This window comes from Lagopus muta, chromosome 2, assembly GCF_023343835.1.
Source record: "Lagopus muta isolate bLagMut1 chromosome 2, bLagMut1 primary, whole genome shotgun sequence".
Taxonomy (NCBI): domain Eukaryota; kingdom Metazoa; phylum Chordata; class Aves; order Galliformes; family Phasianidae; genus Lagopus; species Lagopus muta.
In genome coordinates, this window is record NC_064434.1 from 96,269,725 (window position 1) to 96,289,562 (window position 19,838).

Sequence of the window (19,838 nt, forward strand, 5' to 3'; positions counted from 1 at the left end):
TTTTTGTTTTTTAATAGTGCAGTGGATGAGAATGATGATACAAACTGAAAAATACTAAGATTTGAATGAACTTGAAAACTGTATAGAGCTATGCAGATATACTGGCTGTCAGCTGGAATAGACTGTTCTTTAATGTAGTAGTCAATCTTTAACTAGCTTAGTAACGGCAATATCTGTATCTGTGCTCAAGCTGTGAAAGATATTTGTATGTTCCATTAGCCGTGTGGAATTCAGTTAATCTACTTTCTTGGTATTATTATATTCTTGTCTGTCAGATAATAGACTTTTATTGACACTTTAATTACAATAACGTAACATTCCTCAATTGAGAAAAATTGGGTTCTATATAATTTCAGATGACTACTTTCATTTGTGTTTTTCTGTTTTGCTGTATAATAGTGATTTAGATTTTTTAATATGTAAAAATGAACCATTGTAATCTTTTCCAGCAAATATCAGCAGTACAAGATGTCAAAATACTGTGAAGATCTTTTTGGAGATCTCCTGTTGAAGCAGCCTCTAGAAACACATCCAGTAAGTTATCTTGTGATAATGTTTCTATTTTTTAAAATCAGCAATATTTTACAGAGATGAAAAAAATTGTATCATAACACCTATAGTGGAATTGCTGATGACTGCCAGTCCTGTGCTTTCAAAAATAACTGGTGTATTTGTATGTATACGCTGGTTAGTACAAACATCTGGTTTATTCAGTCTCTTCTGTGCAGGGCTCTGGCAAGCAGCCTGGGGAAATCCATCCCCTTGATGTGTGATGTAATGGCAGCTCCTATATAAAATACACCATTTATGTTATATTTCCAGGTCATACATAACTGTGGAATTTACTAGTCATTGTTGAAAAACAGTTAATTCTAAATTGCACATTCTCAGTTGAGGAAAGCTTTTTTTTTAGCTGTACTTTGCATGCTTCATGCTCTAGATCAGGCCTGACAGTCTAGTGGGGTAGCCCCCACTAGTGCATTAAGAATTAAATTAAGCACAGAGAGTTCCCTGCAGTCTCATTTGGACTATTGAGTGCACTGTAATCTGCACGCACTTCACTTCCCTCTGCGGCAGGAGTTAATAACACTCACTCCTCCACAAACACAATGTTGGAGACTTTAATAACTTGTTATCCACTCCTCCAGTCCTTTCCTACTCTCCTAAGCGACATGCTTGCTGCTTGCCAGAAGTCACCCAGAACCTGCAAGTGCTCTTCAGTGGTGTGGGAGACCATGGCAAAGAGGATTCTGCTTCATCTGTCAGCCAGCTCCTGTCCATATGAGCCCTTTCCAGGGTCCTTTTTCTGTTATCGTCTAAATGTTTTTTCTTGGTTTTCCTTGCACATTGCAGGAACAGCAAGTCACCAGCTTGATGAATATCAGGCTATTGCTATGAAAGGTGTCTCCCAGAGAACTAAACTTGTCCTGTTGCCTGCTAATGTATATGGCACCTTGGCACAAATGACAGCTTCCAGCAGCTTTCAGGCAAATCTGAAACAGTGCAGGCCAGAGGCTGCCATGCTACTGCCACAGAGTCCAGTATTTAGTCTCTGCTGTCTGTATTCCTTAGCACTACTGAGCCTTCTGCATTTTGTGTTTATTTCTCATTGTGGATGAACTGAGTCCTCAGCTGCTCACAAAGCAAATGTTACAGAGATGGCTGCTTGAGTTGTTTGTGAATGCTTGTTTTCTGGTACTTATACAGAGTGAGGTGGAAAGAATCAAGAGAGAAATGGCAATGGCTGCAGCAAATTTGTTTTTAAGTAAAAGCGATTATCATCCAAATGGGCATCCAGGTATGCCCTGTGTGTGGGGATGGGGATAAATGAGCTCTGTGGTACTGACATCTAGTGGAATTACAACCAAGCACTCTCAGAAACAGTTTTGATTTGTCTTCAACGTGCCAAAACTCCCTCGACTGAGGTAGCTTGGTAGTTATAGGTATTATTACTCTCCCACAAAGGAGGTTTACACCCATTCTTTTCAGAATGGGATGGGCTAGGATTTTTCCTTCATTGTTATTTGTCACCTCTGCCTCTTTTATTGAGTTTTAAGTTGTGGTGCTTTATTTTTTTGTTCTTTGTAGCTCAGGGTTGGATTTAAGGATCAGAATATCAGAATATTTCTTCTAAGAATTTTTACTAGTCTTGGCAATGCTTTCTGACCCCTATCATTTATGGCTTACTGGGAGCCATAGTCTTCAGCAATGACTTCCCATGCAATATCCTTTATGTGTCTAAGGTGGAAAGTGTCTTACTTATATCCAAATTTCTGTTTCTTTGCTGCAGTGATGTGACAGGACTTAAATCAGAGGATTTTTTATTTTTATTTCTTACTTTTTTCTATATTATGAGTATTCTCCTTGCTCAGATTGGACTAAAACCTTAACGAGTACTTCCTATGTAAGTCAAGATTGCCATTGAACTTTTACAAATACTGAAGATGTGAACCTGTATTCCTACTGGCAAAAATAGTTCTTGCCACTTGGGTAAGGACTGACCAGATTTTTTCATTCACTGGTGCCAGCCCTTTTTTATTCTATATGTATGTGTTGTGGACAGCCTCACTTGAATTATTACAGCTTGAAGGGATGATATAAGGTGAGTTATGTGGAGATCAAATTACAAAGACTACACTATAACTTGAATTGCAAATGAGCCATGGGGAGAGAGTGAAACTAGGAATTCCTCAGATTGAGTGTTGCAAGTCACATCCATGCCTACTGCTAGGCAGGAGAGGATAGGAGAGTAGGGCTGCTAAGATGAGCATAGCTTTCCCTTGGGATAGGGAAGTAACAGAGGAAGCAGTGTCACTGGAGACTGACTTCCATGGTTGTGGCTGAGGTGGCTCTGCTTTTTCACTGCCCCTTAAAATGGTTGTCCTAAAGTCAAAATTCGAATGGGGTTATAAAGAGGTGAAATAGTTGTTATTAAAGTGTTTTCTATAAACTGTTTTACAGCTTGATCCAGGTAAAGCATTACCTTCTCCCAATGATCTCAAAAGAAAGATTCTCATAAAGAATAAGAGGTTAAAACCTGAAGTAGAAAAAAGTAAGTAATCTTGTCAAATATTAAGTTAAACAAAGTCCAGGTTGATTTGAATTGACTTTATTACTAAGGTTGTCAAATTGCTTATGCACTGCTGTTAAAAATATTAATTGTGTGTAAATGACATTCTGTTTTCCCTTATATTTCCTATGTCTTGCTGGATTCTAGACCTTGCTATCTGCATGTAGCATGAGCATAGATAGACTTAGAAATGTAACTCTGGACTTTATCAGATTGCTGTTCAAGCTGAAATATAACAGAGATAGAATCTCTTGTAAATTCTGCCTACACTAGTATGTTTACGTTGCCATGCTTTTCCAGGCTAAGCAAAAAATGAAATGGAATTAGAAAATTAACTTCTAGTTATTATTACCAGTTCTGATGCTTATCTTCTTTCACTAATAATAATGCTACTATATTAGTTTTTAGTATGGCTAAAGTGACAAACCCTGGTCCTTCCCCAGTAAAAGATAAGCATGGAGACCTTCCTCTAACTTCAATGATACATGATTGTGTTCATTCTGTCTAGCTGAAATGCACATTCTGTCTACCTGAAACACAGCTGAAAATTCAAGTGCATTACCTCCATTTACATAGATCAACCACCAAAGAGGCAGCTCTCTGCTTATTCTTTAAGAAAGTGATACACTTGTTTCAAAAGCCTTTGAAATCTGTGGAAATATTTTCTGTAACATCAGTGAGCTTTGGATACAGCTCTTACTGACCACTTTCCAAATCTAACAATCTAATAATGCTTATATTCCATAATGTTTATTGCTAACTGAAAACTTGATCTTAAAAATCTCATTACATAAAGATACCTCTCAGGATCAGAGAATCATTTATTAATGTTCTGATGTATTTCATTGTGCTACAAACTGTTGATAGCATGACTAATTTTTTTTTAATTTTCTTATGAACAGAACAGCTCGATGCTCTAAAAAAGATGATGGAGGCTGGTGAAACTGCTGCTCCTGTGAATATCTTAGAGGATGATAATGAAGAAGAAATAGAAAGTGGTGAGGATTTCCTAGAAAAGGACTCTCAGACATTGCCTATTGTAAAACATACCCACACAATCATGGTTGTGGCAGTGGCAATAACTGAGCTCAATGCATAGCGATTTTTATAGACTTCTGGCTTCAGCATCTTATCTCAGATAGGTACCACACCTGTGGCAGGTTGTGGTAGAAACATGACCTCAGTTAGTACTTCATAATGATTTTTAAGTTCCACTTATTGTTCAGAAGTCATACTGTAGCAGCAACCAAGTCAGTTTTCACTGTGTATATATGTGCTGGAGATTAGGAGGGGAGTTGGGAATCTGCGGCCTTTGCTTTAAAAACAGATGCTGTCTCTATTTTAATGATTATGTCAATGTGTTAAGATTATTGCATTTTAACTGATAAGGATGAAATCAAGAATAGTATTTTTCTTGCCAAAATTCAGATACCTTGAGTGTTAGCATCAAGATTTGAGCCTATGATGTGGAATATGTTTATGGTCAATAGAGAAAAAAAGACATTTCTAGGATATGACTCACCTCACCTATGTCCATGTTCAAAAGAGGTAGCTCAGGCACTGCCTGTATGTGTCTGTACCAGTGTTCTGGCCTATGACCATCAGACACTGAATGTCCCAGCTTTAGCCTATCTCATCATACTTTCCTATCAGAAAGCCACTGCTGTTGCTGTCAGTCGAGGTCACAGTGGTAGATATTCTTTGTGATCCAAATATGGCATCTGTTGCTGAAGTTCTAAAAAGATTGAAGTATGATGGTTTTTTTAAAAGGTCTCTTAATGTCTTCAGATGATGTAGCAGTATGGAAGAGATTTTGTTGCTTGGCAGGCTGATTTCCACTGAAATATTTGTTTCTAATAGTATTGTGTTCTAGACTACCAAGGTGTTTGAATAAGTACTTATAGAATTATTATTTAAGTCCAACTACATGGTGTGGTTACTGATTATGGGTTTTTAAGAGACCTTTTTAGCTGCTTTGAGAACACCAGATTCTTACAGAAGATTACCCTAAAAGCAAATGGGAAGGATCCCCAATAACGGGAGCACATAAGGAGAGACTGTCTATGTACATGAGGAGTCTGGATGTAAATAACCTTTTATATACTTATCTCAAGAATCCTGCCTTCATTTCTTATTATTTCCCAAACCCTACATTGTTGGTGATCATTTTGTTGTTGTTGTTGTTGTTGTTTTTTAAATACTGTTTGATCTATTGATCAATTGAGTGCTTCAAAAATACACTAAATAAAATCTCCCTTACTAATTGTGTCAAAGACATAAGAATCTCAGGTCAGCTGTAATTTATTACTACTACATTTTGAGAAATCAAATACCTTGGGTTTTTTGTATGGAAATTTGCCATAACCAAACTTGTATATTCAACTGTTGTTTGTTTCATGTTTCACACAAAAGCAGCATTTGCTGTGTTTCTTGCACTGATTCTTCTTTCTTTTTTGTACAGCTGACCAGGAAGAAGAAGCTCATCCAGAATATAAATTTGGGAGTGACCTTACTGTAGATGATTACAGTCAAAAAGAAGCTGTTGCCATCAGCGTCAAAAAGGTAGGATTGCTTCTTACTTATATTTCTTTGGAAGCTTTCCATGGATGTAAAACACATTCTGTTTTGTGGAAACATCACAGTTCATATTGTCAGAGAAGTCCAACACAAGATCTGCACGAGATTCCTAATGCTTAGGTTCATGAGAAGAAAAAATTTTGTAAATCAAAATCAAAACTGCATGTTTAGATAGAATACTCATTAAGGAAACTGAAGAATCAGTATGTAGGAGAACTATGTACAAGAAGTGAAGAATTTGACCAAAAATACTAATTGAGGGCAACAAGCAGTTTCTTCCTTCTGCTTCTGATATTTTACTTTGTATCTTGGTGTCAGAAACCTACTATGAAGTGAATATCAGCTTCCTTACTTGGTAATACATTCTTGCAAGACTACAAATTGTTTTCCATTTTCAGGGATTCCCTGGCTTATTCTTCATTGTTAACTCTTAGGATAGCTTCTCCTTCCATCTGCAGAAATAAAGGCAAAATAGGAAGGCTACTGTCCAAGGGGGTGGTATGGTGGTGTGGCTATAACAGCAAGCCAGATGGCTTACAGGGTAAAAGTAATTTTTATTCTAATGATACCTGGTTTAGTGCAGTTTAGTGTTTAGTAACAGAATTTTACTTGGCAGTAATGAGATACTGAACACTGGAATTCAAAACTGCGCTGGCACTGAAGGTGTTATTGCTTCTTATTACAGGGAAAAAAAACAAAGCAAAAATTAAATATTAATGTACCTTATTAGATCATATTCTTCTGCTACACAAGTATTTAAGTATTTAAGCCTTTTTTTTTTTTTTTTTTTTTTTTTTTTTGCCCGCCTGTCTTACCTTTGGATCTTACTCCAGATAGAAGTAGAGGTATGGAAAATCTTTCATAGTACTGATTGCCCTTAGCAGTGCATCCTTCTTCAGCACATCAGATCTGCCTTCTGGATTTTTCTTCAAGTGTGCATCTTTGCTTCTTCAGGATTTTTATGGCTCCTCCCACTGAACAGTGCTTTAACTGACTTGCTGTAGTACCTGAGCAATTTTTTAAATTCCAAATTATTCACTCATTCTTAGTATTTACCCTTTGGTAACTTCTTCTCTTCTTCGCTTAATGCTTTCCTTACTCTATAGGAATGTACACTCAGTGCCAAGTCTACATTTGTCTGTCTAAGATTCTCAGTAGTGATAATTCACGATTGAAGACAGACAAACAGAGAGGCTCACTTGTCCATTGCAAATAACATCTTGAGATAGGCCTTTTCCATCTGTGGACATTGAAAGCACAGTTTATGGCAGTCTTAAGTTTTCAGACTCTGACCAGCCTGCATATACAAATGATTTGTTTGTGTTCACTGAGTGTCTCATTCTTTTCATCTTTGAAACTTCCTGCCCCAAGATCTAATTATAAGGACTAGTTGGGCTTAACTGTATGGCATCCTCTCTTTTATTTCCACTGCTAGCTAGTTGCTGAATTGTATGGATTGTTTACCCAGATTTGAAATACGCTTTGAATTTTTGCAAGTATATGGGACAGATTTTCCACTTTGCTGTGTGACTCAGGGTTTACTTTTTGCTAAGCAAATTAACTTTTGGAGTTGTTTTTTTTTTTAACCTTATTGTATTTCCTATTGCATTTTCTTTGGGTAATGCATATATATTTTTTTCCCCTTAGGCTGTTGAAGATTCTGAGCAAGAAAACAATAAAAAGGTGACACGTAGGATGTTATGTAGTTTGTTTTATTTCTTAACATATAAAAAACACCTTATTACTTACCTTGCATTCTTACTGGTTTAGCAATTTTATACACAGTTTAACTACTTCTACAGAACATTTCTGAAAGTGACTCTGCTTCCTTTCCTCCTCTTTTGCTGTATTAGGGCGATCAGAAAAGGTGGGGACAGACAGCAGTGTGTGACTTGTGCCTGCCTAGAAGTGTCCGATCTTGGTCTGAAATGTCACGTGCTGGGAAACAGCAGTTTTTTGAATGATGTTGAGATTCATCATCCCCGCTTTTTTTTCCTTTCTTTATTTTTTAACCTCTTTCCTTACCCTGACTACACTTTGTTTTCCACTTGCTTTTTCTCCCTTTGCTTTCCTTTGGGGCTTCTGCATTTATCTTCTCCCAAGAATCCCTTCTGTAAGACTGTCCCACCTCCTTCCACTCTTCTCTGTCCTCTTCTCTCACTAACATTGCTCCTGTTCCTAACCACACTTTATTTCACTGTTTTATTTTCTAAGTAGCTTCTGATTCTTTTCTTGATGGATGGGGAGGTAAAACTAACCCAGAGAGATCGATTCTTCCCTTTTTTTTTTTTCTTAATTCCCTAAAAAGATTGTATGCTTTCTTTTGTCTCTGCAGGCTTTAAGAAAGATCCCACTCTACCCCTCCCTAATTCATAGTTTTTAAGTTCAGAATCTTCAACGAGGGAAAAAAAAAGAAGAAAAGAGCGTAGTTCATTTACTCTAAAAAATTATGAGTCTATAGATACTAAGATACAATTAATGACTAGTAGATTGTCTTAGAACACTGTCATGCAGCTAGTGTGCTGTTAATTTAATCATACAACTGTAGACTATAGGATACTGTCGTCTGACAATAAGTCTTACATAATCTCCTTTGACTTCTTTGCAACTGGCATTCACTACTTAGATTTTTTTGGATCAAGATAGTAAAATATGATTAGCAATAATTAGCAGGAGCACATGGAAGGAGTCTGTTTTATTATAAGGTGGGTGGTCAGTTCTTCCTAAATAAATTTTGGCATTCCAAAAATGACAACACTGAAAACAATTAGTTCCTTTGAAGAAATTTGGCCTTACTCTGATCTAAACTTTATTACCAAGTGTTGACCCCCTAACAAAAAGTCTGTATTCTACTAATGAAGACTTGTATAATTAGGTGTATTTAGGGAAGATGCCTGTGAATCCTCGGTTTTTGGATTCCTGTAATGCAATTGAATTGAGTCCTTGTGAGTAGCTTTGAGATATGGTATCATTTTTATTTCATGGGCCATTGTAAGTTTTATTCAGTTAATTCAGTCTACAATGTGACTAAAACCACATGCATTTGTACTCATTCTTGTAGTCTGGCTATACCATGCAATCGTAACAAGTCAATGCTATCTGAAAGGTTCAGCTACGTGTCCTTAACACTGGGAAGTTGATTCACCTTTCTTCTAGTCTCCTATTTCCTGGCTACATGAGTTGCAATAATGTAGGCACTAGGAACTGTCTCTTTGTTCACACTTTAATACTGTTGCATATACTTACTGTCTCAAGAAAGCACTTTCTATTGCTTCCTGTTAGTCACCATTTGATGATACAATAATGAAGGAGGATTTCCTGGCAAACACAGATTGCACAGATCTTTATTCTGAAGATAAAATACTTATTACTTTCTTATTTAAGTTCAGCCTGCAAAATGCTACATTTCTTGGTAATTGATTCACTGGTAGGAGAGCAAGCAAATAAGTTTTTGGGAAAAATGCTGTGAATGTAAGCCTTTCATAAGTTGCTTAGATTGACAGAGATTTGTGGTTTTTTTTTTCCTTCTTCTCAGTGAAAAGAAGATTTCAAACTGATTTAGGGAAAGGAAAAGGTTGAATGTGGATCAACAGGTAGATAGATGTGCAGAAGTTGATAGGTAAATCCACATGAGAAGTGCTTCACCTTGTGGTTTTCTATCACATGAGATAGTTGTAGAAAACTTTTGTAGTTCTGTTAAAATGTGGAGTGTCTTTATGTGGTGGGTTTTCATATTTGTCATTATAAGTGGACAGTGATACAAGCTTGATACTGTCTCTTGTTGGTCTCATAGCATTTGTCCCATGAAGGCTGTAATACCTATATTCTAATCTGCTTTTATTAATAAAGGTAACCAATTTAATCAATTTGTGTTTTGATGGTTAGAAGGTTCTACTCAGCATAGAGTGTACACCACAACCATAGCTGCTATCAGAAAATGTACTTGAAATTGCGATTCTCAGGGATTTATTTTACAAAGATCATTTTCACCCAGCATTTTTCAGTCCATTGTAATATCCTCAAAATTATCCTACTAACATCACGTAGTATTTACTCCTCTTAGGATCTTTCTATCATCAGTCCTATAACAAGGAGAGTGATTGGTGCAAATAATTCTTTACTTCTGTCATGAAATTTACTTTTTTACTATTTAAATGTGCATTTAAAAAAAAAACTTTCTGCAGATTATGTATAATTTTGTATCACATTTGAAAATCAAAACAGAATTTGCATGAAATAGTGATTGTTATTAATATGTTTCCAGGGTTTAGTAACTGTTGAAGATGAACAAGCATGGATGGCATCTTATAAATATGTAGGTGCCACAACCAATATACATCCGTATTTATCAACAATGGTCAACTATGCCCAGCCTGTAAAATTTCAAGGTTTCGACGTAGCAGAAGGTAACATGAAAATTTGATTGAAATAAAAGTATTTGGGTATCTACAATTCCTGAATTTAGAAGTGGTATAAGGTTTTTATACTTTGTCATCTATGTGTTTTTCATTTTGTTCTCTGAATATGAAGTTAACATGCTATTCCATTGGTCATCCACTTGGAGTCACTAACTTACTGGGAGAATACGAAGCTGTTGAGGTTGATTGTATTTTAGAGGCTCCTCCAACTAAGCTGTTGTTTTTTTTTTAGTTCATCTTTCTGTAAAGTAGGGTGAGCATAATTATCACAGTGGTCAGTAATTAGAGGATACTTTCATGTTGCACAGTAGACCATTTAGCATGTTATTGTGTTTTATCTAATATCACACAGGTTCTGAATAACAACTTTCTCCTAAACAAAACATTAAAGTTTTGTTGATTTCCTAGAAACTGAAAGAAAATGACAAATCAAAACTATTACTTAATTTCTCTTTGGTGTAATTTGATTCTATGACTGACAAATAATGAGGAAATGGAGAACTGCCTACATCACACTATTTAGGTATAGTGCATGGTTTTGAATGTTGATGCATTATTACTAAAGTGTTTTAAAATTTCTTTTCTTTCTAGAACGTAATATTCATCATAACATGTCGTCTTTCAATGAATCAGTTGGACTAGGGTATTTGAAGACTCATGCCATTGAGTTTGTGAAGTATCCTTTCAGCCTTTCCCACTATTTCTCTACTAATGCTACAAATAAGCAACAAATGAGTTTTCCTAGATTGACAGTATTCCACGTTCACAGTGGAACAAGAAATTAGCTCACAGGATGAGGAACAGTCAAATGATGTAAGAAATACTGAGGACAGTAGGATGTGGGCATGCATTTCTATGTTGTTATTTCATTTTCCTTGATAAGTGTTACAGTTATAATAAACGACAGATGAGTCGGATATACCCAAAGGGAGGCCGAGTGGATTCCAGTAATTACATGCCTCAAATTTTCTGGAACGCTGGCTGCCAGATGGTCTCACTGAACTATCAGACCCCAGGTAGGCAGCGACGACCAGTGAACCTCAATTCTAAAGAATGGCTTGAGCAGTAACTTCTCAAACAGATGCTGTGGATTTGCTTCTGGCATTTTTTGAGGAAATAGACATATGGCTAAATAACGTGGTGGAGAGAAATTATGGAAGCGTAAGATAAGTAACAAAAAGCCATGCATTGAAGGAAAATTAAAACCATCTTTCATGGAAAAATAATACAGTACTGTAACTTTTCAAATTATTTTATTTTTTAAAATAAAAAATACTAATTGCAGGGGAATTGATGTTTTCACAAGATATTGGTTTTTACACTGTTTGATGCATGTCTCCAAAATAATGATGAAGGAGTGTAAAAATTAAGACTGTGTGTGTATAATAAATGAATATACAGATGTTATAATTAAGAAGTATCCAGGAAAGTTAGGCTAAGTAAGACTATTGCAACAGGAAGATAACAAATGGAAAATACTTACCAATGTTCTAGGCTTGCAGTATTCTCCACAGGGAGTGATCTCCAGAAGAGATCCTTCCTCAGTGGCTGTCAGCACTTAGATGGGTCTAGGAGAGGTGCAGCCAGGCTCCACCCCTTCTGACAGCACAGGTGAATTGCCTTCACCTGTGCTCCTGTGGCTGACTCATTGCTCGCCTCAGGTGGTCAATCAGAGGTTCAGGCTGTGATTCAGCAGCTCCCATACAGTGTGCCAAATGGATTTCTAGACCATGTAGTGTCAGAGAATGGGATCTGAGATCCATCTTAGAGAACATGCCAAGGAAAGTAAAGAATTCTCCACAGCATAAATAGGATATCTGTTGTTTCTCTTTAGTGAAGGTGTGAGAATAACTTTGTTTTGTTTGCTGGGTTTTCTTTTTGAAATAATCTAGGAATGTCTTCAGATATGTATGGAACAGAGCAGTTTCACCATTTTCTGCTCTAGTTGCAATTAATACTATTGTTTTGTATTTTTTACATTTCTTTCCCCTGAATTGTTACTTTGGTAGTACAGGCATTCCTAATGATCCCAAGCTCTGTCCTGCAAAACTTTGCATGCCTGCCATGAATGATTTATAGCTGAGAACAAGAGAAAGCTCTACTGGAAAACACTGTAAACCACTCCTCTGGACACGATTTGGAGGCTGGAGCAGATATACAAGCTTCACTCTTCCCCCAGTATGCCTCTGCCCATAGCACGTTGTTCTCAGCCCCTTCATATTGCAAAATAAGAGTGTTAAATGTCTAGTTGGAAACAAACAACTTTCCTCTGTTAATCTTATGTGATACAGCTGTGCTGGCTGAAGAGCAGTTGAAGAATTAGAAACTAAGGCTGCACAATAAAGCAAATAATGTCTAACATGAGCATATGAGAATTTCGTATTTTACGCAACAGAAGATATGTAGGAGAAATTCTGTTCCCTTTCAAAGTTAGCATTTGTGAGAAAGTGAAGAACTATGTTATCCATAAAGGAGGATATTATATTCCAGTGTAATTTGAAAACTGTAAGAAAAGAATATATTTTTTAACAGTGTTTGGGAGAGGGATGGATGGAAGGTGTTTTTTATGTGTTTACTGTCTTTTTAGACAAGTGCTGTAAAAAAGCATTGAATAAAATTCAGTCACTTTAAAAGTTGAAGCTAAGCAATGATCTCTGCTGTGCTGTGATCTCTGTGGTTTCTTTCGGTGGTATTTTATTCAATTAAATCCTTAGGAAACCTGTATTCATTTCACCTTTTTTAAGACTTCAATATGCAGACATCTTCATCAGAGGTAGCTGTCTGTGGTTGCTACAGAGTACCCAATTCCAGGATAGTTTGGGGGTTTTTTTGGATCTCTGCCTTAGAATTAATTCTGCTGTTAAAAATACTTTTATCACTCTGTTATTTAAAGTGATTCCACTGGCAAGACTGGAGAAATTTGTTCTGTAAATATCAGAAGTTAGATGACTGAAATCCCATCCCAGGATCTTAATCCCAGACTTAAGCTTTGCTGTCAACTGAATTCAGGAGAGGCTGTTTTCTAAGGACAGCTTAGTTTTCAGTTTTGTTGATAAAACTGTTACTACTGTGAAGAAATCTAAAATTTTTATAGTGCTTCTTTATTTTTTTAGACCTGTGTGTATTATACAAACATTCAGTTTAATTTTCATTAAAATTTATTATTCTGGACAAACAGTCTTATTTTCTTCTCTAAAAAGGATTGTTCTTGACCTGTGTTATTTGGGAGGAAAGAGTAACTTTTTTTCTCTCTTGACAGATTTAGCAATGCAGTTGAATCAAGGAAAATTTGAATATAATGGATCATGTGGGTGAGTGATGTGATTTAAACTGTGCATCAGAATGCTTTACTGTGGCTTTAATATAATTTTGTCATTCTTAATTATGTGTTACAAAAGAAAAAGGAATGCTAAGTGAAGAGTAGAAATTAACAGAATGCAGGAAAAATGATCCCCTGCAAGGAGGCATTGTAATAAATATGCTTTTTAATTATGCCCAGCTCTTAAAGACGATATATGATAGGCTTTGTGTGTCAGTTTTGAAGATGATCATTAATACCATTCAGAGTTACTTAAGTCAATCTTCAGCTTCTGATCTCAATCTCTTTTTTTTTTTTTTCTTTTTTTTTTTTTTTTTTTAATATTCAACTCAGAATGGAGATTCACATTGCACAGTTCACAAAATAGCCAAATTTACTTGGGCAGGTAATTTTAATACATAGGAAAGGTGTTTTTTCTGTGTGCTATTTTTTTTTTAGTCTATGTACTTTATGTAGAAAGCAGATCTCACAGAAAATAGTGAAGTGTTTCATCTCTTAAGTTCTTGCTCATTATTTTTTGTGTGAAATATTGTTTTTAAATGTTTTTCAATGTTGATAGATTTTTCTCAGATGTTGAAATTATTCCTTGATAGGATAGGCTTATCATTGATAGCAAGAGGAGGGAGGAGGTTTGAGGAATTATAGGAAGATGCAGTCTAGAAACAGACTGAAGTCTGCAAACTCACCCTGTAGAAAAATGAACTCTTTTGTTCATGGAAGTTTTATTCAGAAGGAAAATCTGGATAGATGGAACGTGGCAAAATTCCTCTACTACAGAATGGATGATATAGTACTTAGGTTATCTGTGCCCTTTTCAAATGTAAACTCTTCTGATAGAGACTGTCGGATTTGACAGAGGTGCAATCTCTGGTCATTTCAGTCAGAAAAACAGAAGAAAGGAAAAGCTTTTTTTGTGTAAAAGTATGATTCCTTTCTTATTTGATGCATACTTCAACTAAGATGATTGATGCATACTTCTGGCAGTTTCTCTGGCAGGCATCATTATGAACTAAATTTCTTGTTTCTTATGTCAGTCATCTGGTACTACAGTAATATAGTGGTGATAGTAATAAGAGAGGTAGTAATTTAATATGCATTGTAAATTTGGTACTACTTCATTACAGAGAAAATGCTCAGGGCATTGAAAATAAAAAAAATGACGTTTCTTTCAAACAATACTCCTTTTTTTTCTCTGATTTACAGTTTTCATACTAGTAAATGAAAAAGTTCCTCTAGCATGAACATTTTTCATTTCAGCTGCCCTGGAGCTGAGGCTCAGAATGTCTCTGATACTTTTCTTCTGCCCATAGTCTACTTGAACTTAGTAAAATATTATGAAATCTAACATATTTTTAATGTGAGATTAGTGAGGAATATTGCTTTTGTAATTATAAACCAAGTAATGAAAAAATGGGAGAAAATTCATTTGGAGTCTTTTTTTTTTATTATTTTTTTTATTTTGAGTTTTCACAGCATATTTAAATTATTCCTGAATTTTTTGTAGGTAGGCCTTTATATGTTACATACAGATAATTCCCTAGAGATACTGGAGTGCGGATTAAAAAATGATCTGCTCCCTCTCAGGGCTGCAGAATTAGCAGGATTGACTCCAGCTACACGTTTTTCTTCCACCAGTGGAAGAAAATCCCTGTTATATGTAGCACATCAATTCTGTGGATCAGCTGCTGTTTTATTCTGATGGCTGAATCCTTGGATTTTGATTCATCAGTGGACATATCAGCTTCATTGATGTGTTGATCCAGTATATAGTCCTCAGGGATGGATTGTAAGTGTTATTATGGTAGTACCTTTCATGCTACTATAATTAACAATCTGTCAGTACTAACATCAGCTGTTTTCCCTGAGGTTTTATAACTTAGATGAAAAAATTAGTTTCAAGCTGAAATTTATTGTATGAGTCTTGACTCTGTGTAACTGTTTCATTTAAAAATAAAATTGAATAAGCTGTCTGTATTTTTTGTAAGTGTTAAAGAATTAAAGTAAATGAGAGTATCTATTTTTTGTTGTATAACTCACTGTATTTTTAAAACATTAGTAAATTATTTTGAAATGTCTTTTATTGTATTACATTTATTTTGCTTGTGAAATCCAGTTGATGTAATCTCTTGATTCAAAATTAAGATTAACATTTATATGTGTACTAGATAGCCATAATATTTCCACTTTTACTTCCTCACACTTGCAGATAGAATGGCAGTCTGTATTTTACAATGCTGTAGGAGAGTTCATTGTTTAAAGTTAGAACATCCATTTTATCTGTAGTTAATTCAAGTTCAGTTTCCACAAAAGAATAATTTTCTTGTTTTTCATGAAATAAGCTATCTGCTTAAACCAGATTTCATGCGGCGACCGGATAGAACATTTGACCCTTTCTCTGAAACTCCTGTAGATGGTGTAATTGCTGCAACATGTTCTGTACAGGTAAAACAGCTGCAAAAAAAAAACAAAAAAACAAAAAACCAACCAACAACAACAACCTTCTTGCATCATATCACACTCAAATCACACTTAAATGTTTTGTTTCTGTGTTTACTTGGTCTGATTTGAACATGATATAATTTATTTGTTATTACGCATTATCACCAAATGTTAACCCCCCCCTTACGCTGTTTTTTATTTACATCAGCCCTCACAAATGAATAAGTGAGTGGAGTTCATTTTTGTGGGTACTGTGAAACTGTATGGACTTCACTGTCACCACAGAGCAAGAACTATAGGCATCTATGAACAGATATTTTCAAAATAAGGAAACAAAAATGGTTCATGTGATGGAGGTCATACTTTAGAATTGTCTATGAGTAGCAACATCCATGAAACTTCTGTTGTAGTTTTAAAATATGGTTAGGTATTATGTTTTGTTAATTCCTGTTTTGTGACTTAGCACTTGGCGCTCTATATTCACATACACTATGTGCAGCTTAACAAAAGTTTGGCTTTCCCTTGTCTCTTTCTGCGTATAACGTGGAGATCTGAAAGTCTCTTGGAGCAAGGGTTCACTTTGCACTTTAGATAATTAAGTTCATTTGTACCTCCAGAAGAATAAAAACAGGAAAAAAAAATAGAAAAAAAAAAGTATTGTGGGCAGTAGAATCTCCCCAAGGAGGAAGTGGGATCTGGAGGTGAGAAAATAGTGCTAGGAATCACCACAGTACTTAGATAACTTGTCTTGTTACTTGCTCTTCTTGGATGACTACATCTAGTATAAAATGCTGTGCTTATTCCCTTAACCTTTAAGAATTATATAATAATATCAACAATTCATTCAAGAATTGCCAACTAAAAAATAGAAACAGTTTTGTTCACAATGATTACTGCTTTGTACTTACTCTGAGTCACTTTTTACTGGAGAGTGCTATGCACATTTGGCATACAAGAGGATATGGTTCTTACAGTGGAGGATGTACAATCTTATTGCAGAGAAGTTTATTCTTATTGCAGAGAGTTCATGGAGTAAGATAGTAGAAGTAAATAGATATTGTGGACTTATGGAGTTAACCACGCTGAAAGAGAGAGGGACAGATAGACTGATAGATCAGGTTTGTGAGAGGAGTATGTCTTCAACTGCACAGTCTTGATTCTGAATTTTATTAGTACTGCAGTAATAGTTTGAATCCCTGACAAAGAGCAGGACTTCTCTTGAAGGTGCATGCTGTTATTAAAAAAAAAAAGGAAAGCCAGTGATGGTGTCCCTCGGCCACAAAACTTTTCAGATTTGTTCCCATTTGTTCTGTTCTTTCCAGAGTTGTTCCCTCGAATATTAGATTATGAAAAGAAAAGAATGTCTCAAATGAACTTAGACCTGTGAAATTGTGTTTTTCTTTCCTTGAGCTTAGTAATAAAAACATCAGCTGTATTTTTAAGTAATGGATTATCTTGATGGAATAAAAATGTGCCCTGGAGTAATCACCTCCTGTAGCTTGATTAATCTTGACTTGAAATGAAATCACAGCAAATCTTCATGTACATAGCAATTCAGAGAGTCATCTGCACTGTTTGTTTGTTTTCTTTTAAATGTGATTGGTTTAAAACATACACCAATGTGAAAGCAGAGCATAAACATCCTTTCACTTCTCTGTTGTCAAGACATAAAATGGATTCCAAACGGAAAAATTTAAACCATATTTTGAGAGCAGTTGCAGAACAGTAGTGCCAACCTGGTTGTTTAATTCAGCATATTTTACAAATACGATGAACACATGTGTGAAACAGGACCCAGTTGAGCTTACTGACTTACAACTTTTAACAGTGAGCACAGTCATTTTTGTTTGTCACATTTACAATTTATTCTAAGTTTGTTTAATACAACTAAAATGAAAGCTCAGGATATATTTTAAGATCTTAACACAATGACTTTCCAAGTAAATGCAATTTTATCAGTAATTATACAATTTTCATATGATTAAATAAATGTATCTGTTCTATACTAAGCATTTTTCAGCATTTGCCTTCAGTAGATTAAAAATGATCAGTATTTCCAGTATTTACAATGTGCTGAGTACATTGCTTGGTTGATATTCTCTGTAGTGCTTTTCCTTACCCTTCTGTTATTACGTTGCAGGTAATTTCTGGTCAGTTTTTATCAGATAAAAAGATTGGTACGTATGTAGAAGTGGATATGTATGGCTTACCCACGGACACAATACGTAAAGAATTTAGAACGCGCATGGTGATGAACAACGGTCTGAACCCTGTTTACAATGAAGAATCATTTGTATTTCGAAAGGTAGGATATTTGGAAAGCACTGTTTGTGATTGGCAGCTCTTTTGCATATAAGCATCCTTGCTCACTTGATCTGCCCCTCCTGCTTCAGTCTGACTGCTGACATGAATAAGTACTGCTCCCATAAAAAAGGGTTTGTAGGGTTCCTGTTTACTACTGTAAACAATTTAAAGCTGAAATGAGCTTTCAAGAGATTTTTATTTTATTTTTTTTTAATTTTGCATTGTTTTGTTTTTCTAACGGATAACCTCTGTAGCTGTCACATGATTTTTTGTTTCTGTTTGGCTCTTCCCTCCCCTTTGCTTCCTCCTCCCACTCGGAGGTAACAACCTCATCCATGGCCATGCCTGTGTTCAAGGTATGCAGTCTGCTCAGAATGAGCCCCCGCTGGTGGACACCATCATTCCTTGGAGATTTCTTCTTCCCTGCCCTGGCAGTGGTTGCTATCTTGCACTGTTCCTTCAGCCCAGAGGGCAGGTGAGATGCTGCATCCAAAGCTAAGGTCAATGTTATTACATGGAAAAGTTGGAAGGGTGCTGTGTTCCTCAAATGTGTTGCCAGCTCCCTCCTCCATGTGCATTATGTACCTTTTTACTTTTTTTTTTCCTTTTTTTCTTTTATTTAATATCAAAAGAAAAACAACCCTTTTTTCTTGTTATGGGGAATTTGAAAAGAGACATCAGTTGTCATTGCCCGTGTTCAGTTTTTATCTCTAAGTCTATATGACACACACAGACACAAACATACATATATAATGTCAGCCCAAATTTCATGTGGAATATGTGTTAGCAGTGCTGTCGTTGAGAATGTCTGTTTTGCTTACACCTGTTCTGTTGTCGTGTAAAGCTGTTGTTCTTTTATTCCAAAGTGACAGACTTTGCCATGTGGTGATACTGCTTTACACTAGGGCATAAGACATGCATCATCTGCTTTCTAAACAGTGTAACTAGATTTTAATAGAAATGTAGTTAATGCTAGAGATTATTGTAGACTCAAATACATTCTGAAATGAACATGAATCCTAGTGCTTTTCTGTGTGTATGAGGAGGCTCAGAAAAAATACTTAGGTACATGACAGGCAGTCATGCTCCCCTTGGCTTCTTGGCCATATGGCCAGCATCTGCTGCTTTCTAATTTCTTAAATCAAAAGGCTCATGAAGTACAGAGTGCACTCAGTTTCACTGTAAAAGAGGGGTACTTGTATATCATGGCAAGAGTATAGTGGGTGGTGCTAATCTAATACTGCTCGGACTTTAGGCTCTACTCTGTAATATATAGCACATTCTCTTGAATAAGTCATCCTGTAAGTCAGCCAAGAGATTATTTTTCTTCATGTCACGTCACTGTCATATCAGGCTTAGCATCGTAATCAGGACATGCATTGATAACCAGACATGGTGAGTCACATAAGCACAACAGGAACAACTCTTCTAGTTGGAGGAAATGAAGTTGTGAGATGCACAGTGCTAAAATGCCGTGAGGGTGGGTGTGCCTTCCAGGATACCCTTCAACAGACTAGCACAAAGAGAAATATAACCTTCTTAGTCCCCACTTGTACTCCCTAGTCAGTCTCTATCTGAGCCAATAAAGTATTAAAAGATGTACTAATCTGTGGCCTGTTGAGGAGAGAACTTACCTGCTTTATTTGGGTAACAATGTTCTCCTTAAGCTGATGTTTAATCATACATAGCTGCTTTTAGGTAACACGTTTGA

The 19,838-nt window shown here is 35.9% G+C and overlaps 1 protein-coding gene across 7 annotated transcripts in view; it reads left to right on the forward strand.

The window, feature by feature from the left end:
• The window catches only part of PLCB4 (phospholipase C beta 4), a 241,677-nt gene that overhangs the window by 181,828 nt on the left and 40,011 nt on the right, over positions 1 to 19,838 (forward strand). For 5 of the 7 annotated variants that reach the window (XM_048938282.1, XM_048938281.1, XM_048938284.1 and 2 more), the window contains 12 exons: positions 450 to 534; positions 2,962 to 3,052; positions 3,973 to 4,068; positions 5,532 to 5,632; positions 6,481 to 6,492; positions 7,295 to 7,330; positions 9,912 to 10,053; positions 10,657 to 10,741; positions 10,957 to 11,081; positions 13,325 to 13,376; positions 15,724 to 15,826; positions 17,964 to 18,128. In XM_048938282.1, the coding sequence (XP_048794239.1) occupies positions 450 to 534; positions 2,962 to 3,052; positions 3,973 to 4,068; positions 5,532 to 5,632; positions 6,481 to 6,492; positions 7,295 to 7,330; positions 9,912 to 10,053; positions 10,657 to 10,741; positions 10,957 to 11,081; positions 13,325 to 13,376; positions 15,724 to 15,826; positions 17,964 to 18,128 (1,093 nt within the window). The remainder of the gene's footprint in view (positions 1 to 449; positions 535 to 2,961; positions 3,053 to 3,972; positions 4,069 to 5,531; positions 5,633 to 6,480; positions 6,493 to 7,294; positions 7,331 to 9,911; positions 10,054 to 10,656; positions 10,742 to 10,956; positions 11,082 to 13,324; positions 13,377 to 15,723; positions 15,827 to 17,963; positions 18,129 to 19,838) is intronic. The other 2 variants (XM_048938279.1, XM_048938280.1) reach the window with 2 other exon arrangements.